The sequence below is a fragment of the Nestor notabilis genome, unplaced genomic scaffold (genome assembly GCF_000696875.1).
Source record: "Nestor notabilis isolate BGI_N333 unplaced genomic scaffold, ASM69687v1 scaffold32610, whole genome shotgun sequence".
Lineage (NCBI taxonomy): Eukaryota > Metazoa > Chordata > Aves > Psittaciformes > Psittacidae > Nestor > Nestor notabilis.
In genome coordinates, this window is record NW_009912076.1 from 1 (window position 1) to 8,936 (window position 8,936).

General features: G+C 44.2%; 1 protein-coding gene across 1 annotated transcript in view; it reads left to right on the forward strand.

The window, feature by feature from the left end:
• Window positions 1–4,471: 4,471 nt before the first annotated feature.
• SALL4 (spalt-like transcription factor 4) overlaps window positions 4,472–8,936 on the forward strand; it is a gene marked incomplete at its 5' end in the record, with an annotated part of 6,644 nt that continues 2,179 nt past the window's right edge. The window contains 3 exons of the mRNA XM_010017695.1: window positions 4,472–6,994; window positions 7,651–7,967; window positions 8,921–8,936. The exon at window positions 8,921–8,936 is cut by the window's right edge and continues 2,179 nt beyond it. Of these exons, the coding sequence (XP_010015997.1) occupies window positions 4,472–6,994; window positions 7,651–7,967; window positions 8,921–8,936 (2,856 nt within the window). The remainder of the gene's footprint in view (window positions 6,995–7,650; window positions 7,968–8,920) is intronic.

An 8,936-nucleotide genomic window follows, 5' to 3' on the forward strand; every position in this document is an offset into this window, starting at 1 on the left:
CGGGAGCGGGGCTGCCGTGCCCCTCCGCTTGAAGCCAGCGCCTCTGGTCTTTACCTCTCCTGCGTGTGTTAACGCTTCTGTTGCTGCTCAAAAGCGTTTATTCGTAATAGTTTCCTTGGCCGAATGCTTCTCTTGAATAAGTGGATAATCGAAAGGGTGAAGCAGTAGGTAGATAATGAGAAAAAATTAAAGCCATGAGAACTTGAAAGTACGTGGAATCCTAGTTGTAAAGTGTAACATGTTTCTGGCTCGTTCTTGGGTGGAAAAATGCTGATAAATTCAGTGTAGAAAACATGAAGGCCTTTGGAGTGTTTCAGTAAGTCATCAGCTGTGTGTTTTGCTTATTCAAGGAAGTGATTTTTGTCATTGAAAATTATTTAAATGGTGCTTTATAGTGGAAGAAGAAAGGAACTTTGGGACAGTTTAAAGTTCTTGGAAGTCCTGGTTTTTCAGGTGGGAACAGGAAAAATCAAGGCAGCAGGGAACTGATGCAGCGGTTTTCACATCTAGGATGTGAGCAGATACTTGCTAATCCATCTTGAGTTATTTTTAACTGGGGAAGTGTATGGTTATGTTAAAGTAAAAATAGTTGATCAAATGGAGTCTGGAAAAAATAAGCTCAGCAAAGGTATCAAACTCTTGGGCGGGGGGGGGAAGGGGAAGCTTGAGCTTTGACTTTGATTTGGGAGCTTTGAGCTCCCAATTCAAGTGAAATATAATTTTATCACAGTTGGGGGGGGGAAGAAGTTCCTCATTGCTCAGATGAGTGGTAGACCATAGACTAGCAGCACCCTTTCTGAAAGCACATCAAACCAGACAAGACTTAGTTTACTCTTTTACTGGTTCCCTTTAAATTAGAAAAAATAATTCGAGCTTGTGGATTTTATCAGCCTTCCTTGTCGATGACTGCCTTGTCCTACACAATAGTGGATTTTTTCCATCCATTTGCCAGTGATTCAATCTAACCCCCCTGCTGGGTTTACTGCATTCTTCTAACTTATTGGATAACTAGATGCTGAGAGATAACATTCCTGAAATTCGGGGGTGGGGAGATAAAAAAAACTCAGTAGAAGTCCTATCCCTGGGAAGCCTTTGGAGAGGGTTAAGTGAAGTGCACAAGCAATTGTTGTGGCAGGGCTCTCGGTAAATCCGAGTACAGTATGTGGACAGGGCTGGCTGCACTGGGAGGTTTCTTTGCAGAGAAAACACAGGATTTCAGACCGTTAAGTTCATGTTGGTGCTGAGTGCTGGGGGGGAGGGCAGGTTCGGGAAAAAGAGGTGCTCTGATTGCTGCAGGTGCTGGGTGCTTTCTCGGCTGGGGGGAGAGGATGTAGAAATCAAGATGAAGAGCTTCAGAGAAGCTGTTGGGTTTTTTCCAAAGAAACAGTAAACTGCTCCTTTGTTATATGAGCTGCAGCGCAATAACCAAGCGTCCTGCATCTCAAACCCCTTTTTGAGATAGAGGAAACTTGCACTCTTCTCTGGGGTTGGGTTTTTTTTTTTTTTTTTTTTCCTCCTTTCTTTTCTTTTTCCTAAGGTAGAAGGGGAAAATAAGATCTAACTTCCCTACTTGTCATGCAGCAAGTTGGTACAAGCTGGGAATTGAATTTATTTGGCTTCCTGAGCCAGACAGGGCAGCTGGAAGTGAAAATGTGTGACAGTGGCAGCAAAAGCAGGCAGGGGCATGGTTAATAACCTGCCTGCTGCTGCTGGACACAGGTACTTTTAATTTACTGGAGTTTCTCTCTCTTGAGGTGGCAACTAGTGCTTAGGACTGGAAAAGTTACCCTTGAAACTCCTCAGAATTGTGAAAATTAGGAGCAGAGGCTGTGCTGGAGAGTGTAAAAGGAGGCTTTGAATTTCGTATGGTCTTATCAGTGGAAAAGAGGAAAAATAAAGTACTATCAAGGGAAGGGAGATAAATGATCAGATGCTTTGAAGCAGTTAAAGTTCGAGGACTTGTCTAGACCTAGTTATCCTGAAATATCTCCTTAGGGGTGGGCAACAGTCTTTCATGCAGACATTTCTACTCCACTTGAAACATTTTACATGGCTACTGCGGAGGTGGAAGCTGTACAGTGAAATGCATGTGCCCACGGGGGAGGGACTGTGCAAGAAAGAGCTTTATGCTTTCTAAAGTAGAACCTACGGTTATTTTGCAACATGGGGAAACTGTAGTTGGGTCTGAGAGATGGACTGTTTAAGCCACAAATGCTAAAGGATTTGGAAAAGAGGTTTTGATGTTTTAGCCTATTCTATGAAATACCTGCTGGATGGATGGAAAGTAGTAAAGTAAAGACTAGTTATGGAAGCTTCTTGTATCTTTTTCAGCACCGGTGCTTGCTTTCCCATTATATCTGCTTGTATTCTTGCAAAGATAAGTTTAGAAACATCCATTTTTGACCTCTATGGACCCTATTTATTGACCAAGTTCTGAATCACATACTGCTCGTACTTGTCTGCAGACTAGATTTCTCTGTAAATTTTTCCACAGAGTTAGGTCAACTTTAGAGGCATCAATTTAATGAAATGTGTGCAAACACTATGCTTTTACTTTTGTTTCTTCAACTTGTGGAAGTTGTTTGGGCTGAAAGAAAGGAGGTAAAAAGTATTTAATTCACCCTGGTTAGATATGAGGGATCTAAACAGTTTTCATCATAGCTGTGCTGAGAACGCATTTCCTCCCTGCTGAAGGACTTGTAACCCTGAAGTCTATGTATTTAACAGAATTGCATACATATAGATTTGGATCTATTGCTCTGTAGACCATTGCATAACAGGCCTCTGGTATTTGCATTTTGCAATTGATTAAGTCGTTTGGGTTTTGTTAAAAAACTTTCTGTCACTCAGCATTAAACATTTGAAGATTGATTTAATGAATATACATGTAATACCCTTGTTAACCTAATAAATGTTAAGGTTTGCAATATCCTCCCTTGCAGAGCTTTTACACTATCTCAGAACAGTAAGTCAACGTGGGTTGTTGCTTGGACATGCTTACCCTCCACCCTGCCATGCACAGGATATACACATGTATCAGATGTGTGGTTCAGTTACACCTTTAAAATGAAAGCCGCAAATAGCTCCTGTGTTTGCAGTCTTCTGTTCCCCTTGTAAAATGGTGTGGGCTAGTAATGTGGAACCGGAGCTGGGCCCCGAGATGAATTATTGGAGGTGCGAGACCTGAACAGAAGAAGAGATCTTGTAATACAAATTCTCAGTTGTGGTTGATGTCTGCAGTGTGCCTCACTGGGTGCATGGGACGTGAAATACTTGGTTAACGCACCCTTGGCACCCATTAGAATGGGACCAGTTAATGCAAGTTGCAGGACATTTCACCTTATGGGGGCTGTAGCACGTCTGCAGTCCTTCCTGCTTCTCCCTCAGCTGTATGAGCCCAAAGTTTTCCCTCCTGAACCCTCCGTCCTGCCGTGCCCCGAATGCTTGCATGTCTCTAGCTGCGTGCAAGTTTGTTGTTTGGAGGATGGCAGTGCTGAGCAAAAACATCCTGTTTTGGTTTAGAATTGCTCTTCACCTCTCTTCCAGTTCCGAGAGTTCCCTGATTGCTCTTTTTGTGTCCACGTGCAATTTCTGCTCAGTATGCTGTGTGGGGTGCTGGTGGAGGAAGGGCAGGAGTGGACTTGCAGACCAGCTCTGCTTTCCCTGCTCCTCCCTGAAGTGGCTGAGTTGTGGATGCAGCTAAACAGGGTGTCTTGAGCGGGTCTAAAACAACTTCATGCGTTTTGCAAACAGGACTTGTTGCTTTGCTGTCTAATAATCATCAATATCAATGTGGGGTTCTGTAAGTTAATCATCTTTCCTTTACTGCTGTGGCTTTTAGACGTTGTTTTTATTTGAGTGTGCTTTTGAAGTGTTTAGAAGCTAATATTGGACTTACTTTTGCTTTTGTCATATCTCTTTGGTAGTAATTACTTCCATAATGGCGGAGTGAAAGTTATTTAATAGATCAGTGTACAATTAAGAACTGCTCTGACGTTCCTGTGTTAACAACCTGATGTGAGTTTCTGAGAGACGGTTAACAAAGAATTACAAACTGAAGTACAGACACCAAATAAGCTTATGTGGTGTTTAGCTCAGTGTTACGATGCTTTCTCTACCTTCCTTAAGTTGTGTTCCTTTTAAGCTGTTTTGCAGGTGCTAGCTGCCTTGCTGCACTGTTCCCTTTTTACCTGTATAAAGGGATTTACAACAAACCTCTTTTCACTGAGCTTTGAGAGATTTCTTTCATATTATTGTTTTTATTGAAAATGGAGCTGAGATGCACATTTGGGGCTGAGATTCTTTGGGACTACAAAATGAATTAGCAAAACAAGAGCAGGACTTCGTATCAGTCTGCAGACCTGACTCTGGTATATGTAACTTGCAATTAAGGTGAAGATGGTGATCTTAAGAATAGGAAATACTCAGTTTAAGTCTAGCTAGTAATAATGTGACTTTCTTTTATTTTAAGGGAGTCCACAAGACGTCCCAGGTGACAGAGATGGTGAAATGAGTTCCAAAAGGTGCCGTACGGAGGAAACTAAAATCTGTGAGAAATGCTGTGCAGAATTCTTTGATCTCTCTGAATTCCTTGAGCATAAGAAAAATTGCACTAAAAATCCACCTGTTCTAATCATGAATGACAGTGAGGGAACAGTACCTCCTGAAAGCTTCTCTGAAAGCTCTCTAGGAAGCTTTCCAAGTGATCGAATGGATAGCAGGGCACGCAAGGACGTTCAGGCGAAGGGTTGCACTGCTCCTATGGAGAAGAGAGAAGGAAAAATGGATGCTGAATCAGTAGGAGGAATGTATCTTAAAATAGAACCCCCCGTCACGCCTGCGGCTTCTGGGCTCAGCTATCTACCAAAATCCAAAGTACCAAACACTAATGTGACGTTGCAGACAATACGTGGCACTAAAGTGGCTGTGAACCAGCGGACCTCCGATGCCATCTCTTCTTCGGCAGCCAGTTTTAATGCTATTCCCATGATCCTGGAGCAGCTCGTGTGTTTGCAGCAGCAGCAACTCCAGCAAATTCAGTTAACGGAGCAAATTCGCATTCAGATTGCCATGATGGCTCCCCATGCCCTGCATCCTTCCATAGCAGCTGCTACTGACCCACTAAAAGCTCTGGGCGCTCACATGTCTCAGCAGCTCTCGGCTGCTGTTGCTTTAATCGGACAGAAAGCTGGAAGCCAGAGCCTATCACTGGAATCCTTGAAGCAAGGAAAACTACCTCATTCTAACACTGGTGTTGCGGCTGCCAGCTCGCTGGCTGCTGGGCTTTCCTCCTCCTTCTCCTTGAAGCCAGAGGCAAGCAGAAACCTCCCCAGCTCCATTTCTCAGTTCCCGAATCCTTTGCTACCTCAGTCCTCCAACTCGGTCATTTTCCAAAATCCGCTTTCAGCTGTTTCTTCTGTTATAGATTCCTCAAAGAAGGGGAAGGGAAAACCTCCCAACATTAGCGTGTCTGAAAGCAAACCGAATGCAGAAGAGCCATTCTTCAAACACAAGTGTAAATTCTGCGGCAAGGTCTTCGGCAATGACAGTGCCCTGCAGATTCACCTCCGATCCCACACCGGGGAAAGACCCTACAAGTGTAACATTTGTGGTAACCGCTTCACAACCAAAGGAAACCTTAAAGTGCATTTTCAGCGTCACAAAGACAAATACCCCCACATAAAGATGAATCCTTACCCGGTTCCTGAGCACCTGGACAATGTTCCCACTAGCACCGGAATCCCGTATGGGATGTCTGTGCCACTGGATGAATCTAACCTAATAGTGGATAGCAAACCTCTCCTAACAACACTGCCTACCTCTGCGGCCACCAGTGCACCTCAGACCGTCTCCAACCTAGCAGGCATTAAGGAGTCTCTACCTGGTACGTTCTCAAGTGACCTGCAGTCAAGGCCTTCTCCAGAAAGTGAGGGTGGCTCTTCCTCATCAGGGGCGGTCAGTCATGAATCAGGAACAGAGCAGAGCTTGAGTTCACCACAAGCTACCTGCAGCATGAGCATCTTCCATGTAAGTGGGTCAAACGAGCAAGGCTCAGAAACATCAAAGCTTCAGCAACTGGTTGAAAATATCGACAAATCCACTGCTGACCCCAATGAGTGCCTGATCTGTCACAGAGTGCTGAGCTGCCAGAGTTCACTCAAAATGCATTATCGTACTCACACTGGAGAGAGGCCGTTCAAGTGTAAAATCTGTGGCCGTGCCTTCTCCACTAAAGGGAACCTTAAAACTCATTATGGTGTCCACCGGGCCAATACTCCTTTGAAGATGCAACATTCATGTCCTATTTGCCAGAAGAAGTTTACAAATGCAGTTGTGTTGCAGCAGCATATCCGCATGCATATGGGGGGACAAATACCCAATACGCCAATGCCAGAAAACACCTGTGACAACACTGATGTGGATGCTACTGTGGCTGAGAAGAATGGAGACATTGGTCGCCCAGATGAGACTGTGGAAAGCGTAGAGATGGAAGAGGACCTGGACTCTCAGGATGGCCCTAGGAGTTCTTCAAAACCTACTGCTTCATATGATGCACAATCAGAATCACCAGCCACCTTCTCTGGTATTGCAGCACTGGAGAATCAAATGAAGATTGTCAACTCTGCTTTGAACTTGCAGCGACAAAGCAGCTTGAAGTCTAGTGACAATGGCTCAGCAGAAAGTGATGGCATGACAAATGATTCTTCTTCTGTGGCAGGAGATCCAGATTACCAGAACAGCAGGAGTCCTGCTGCCTCTGAGTCTGCATCGCTCCAAGCTCTGTCCCCAGCCAACAGCCAAGCTGAGAGTGTAAGGTCAAAGTCACCTAACTTCAACAATCAAGAAGACACAGGCACGGGAAGTAAATCAGAGGGTCCTGAGAACACTTCAGAAATGGAAGGGGTCATTGGTGCTTTGGATTTAACTTACGGCAATATTGGTCGAAAGGTCATTAAAGAAGAGCCTGGGTTACATTTTGCAAATGGAGAATATGGTAAGTAATATGACATGCTTGCAATAACTTGGGGTGGGGTAGTAGGATTGGAGGAAATCTATCTCTAAAAGGGGCATCAGGAGTCAAAACCGCCTCAGCTTTCCCCTCTTCCTTGTCTTCTGTTAAAATAGGGGCATGTGCCCTGTAAAGTTTTCCTGACTCAGTCAGACTGAAAATTCAATAGAATTCAAAGACTTAAGTGCTGGCCTCTCCTGCAAGGGGTAGCATAGACAGAGATCTTTAAAATAAGTAGGGGCTGTGCACTTACTATCTTTACTACTAGTACCTCCTTATAGCTCTCTAAAGACATATTTGTGTTTCATGGGAAACTGCGTAACCTAAGATTGTGATACTGAAACTCTGGAATATTTTGTGGGATTTTCAAGCTCTTTAGTATTGATGCTAATGTTGGTTTAAATTTGACCTGAAAGTGAGCTTTTTGAACTCTTTACCAGAAAGGCAGGGATGAACTGATTTCTTTCAGAGCATCCTAGCAAGTGTAACAGCAACCCTACCATGTGTCTTTGGAGGGCTTTGCAGGCATGCTGTTCAGGCACATGCAGCTCCAAAGTCAGGGCCTCTGATATCTTAGCCAGGCTCAAGCTCGGAAGCAGGAGGAGGCTGGGATATAAACATTATCTGTGCTTTCTTTCCAGGTCGAAGTAGTATTCCAGCTGCTTTTGTTAGAGCCCCCCCAGCCCTCATAAAAATGGAGATGCCCAGTGAGCGTCCCATTAGCACTAGCCATTTCATTGGCCCACCAGCTCTCTCCCCTGGTGTTGCCCCTCTTCTTGTGCCACGACCGAAATTCTGCCGTCCTGCCAAACAGCACATCTGCACTACGTGTGGGAAGAACTTCTCCTCTGCCAGCGCCCTTCAGATTCATGAGCGGACCCATACTGGTGAAAAGCCATTTGCCTGTACCATCTGTGGGAGAGCCTTTACAACAAAAGGAAACCTGAAGGTACGTTGTGTTTTATGTTGTGATCTTCTTTGTCAGGGAGATCTGGGAAGACTTGCTAATATTTATCCTGTCTTTGGGGACAACGTTGATTTTGGTTTAGTTCCTTAAATAATTATCTTTCACTTTTATCTCTCCTTCCTGAGTTTCTTCGCACAACTTGTTAAACAGTGTACTGAGATCACACCAGAAGTGTTTGCTATTGCCCTTAACTTTCCTTCTGGATGGTAGGGAAGGCCCAGCCCTTACTAAGCAGATTGCTTTATTTTCATTTGTATTTGGATGCATCGAGACATAAATGTTTCATAGGCTGAATGCTACAGAATGATGCCCACAGAATACAAGCATTACACCACACTGCTTGGAACACCATGCAGGACAAGGAAGGATAAAACCAAGAGATGGCACAAAGTACTTGTGGATTGTGTCTAAGCACTTGTTGGAATGCAGCAAGTCTGTCCTTATTGTCAGATTTATCCATTTGCCATCTAAGGGACCTGCAGGTCCCTTGCTCACATGAAGGCTTCTCCCTTGCCATGAGAACTTCTTCAGGCTTTTCAGTCTGTGAGCACTAGCAGTATGTAGTGTGGAAGACTTCAGCTTAGGTGTAACCTCTCTTCCAAATTCCTTGGTGAGTTTTTTGCATTAAGTAGTGGGTTTTTTTCAGTGTGGTCTGTTCACAGCAAATAATGTGGCTGTTATTCTTCTACTGTCCTACAAGCACTCCAGCAGTGAACTCTAGAGAACTATAGTGATGCTGGGCAGGAGAATCACTGTATCTTATACATACCAGGAAGAGAATAAAGACAAGAACTAGCCAGCTTAAAGACATACCTGAATGCAAATAGAGCATACATGACTTCTTTTGAGCAACTTGGCTATAAGCAAAGTAGAACTAGAATATACAATAAAAGAACTTCAGTATTAATTATTCTCTTTCCCCCCCCCCCCCCCCCCCCCACCAGCGAGCGCACCGCAGGA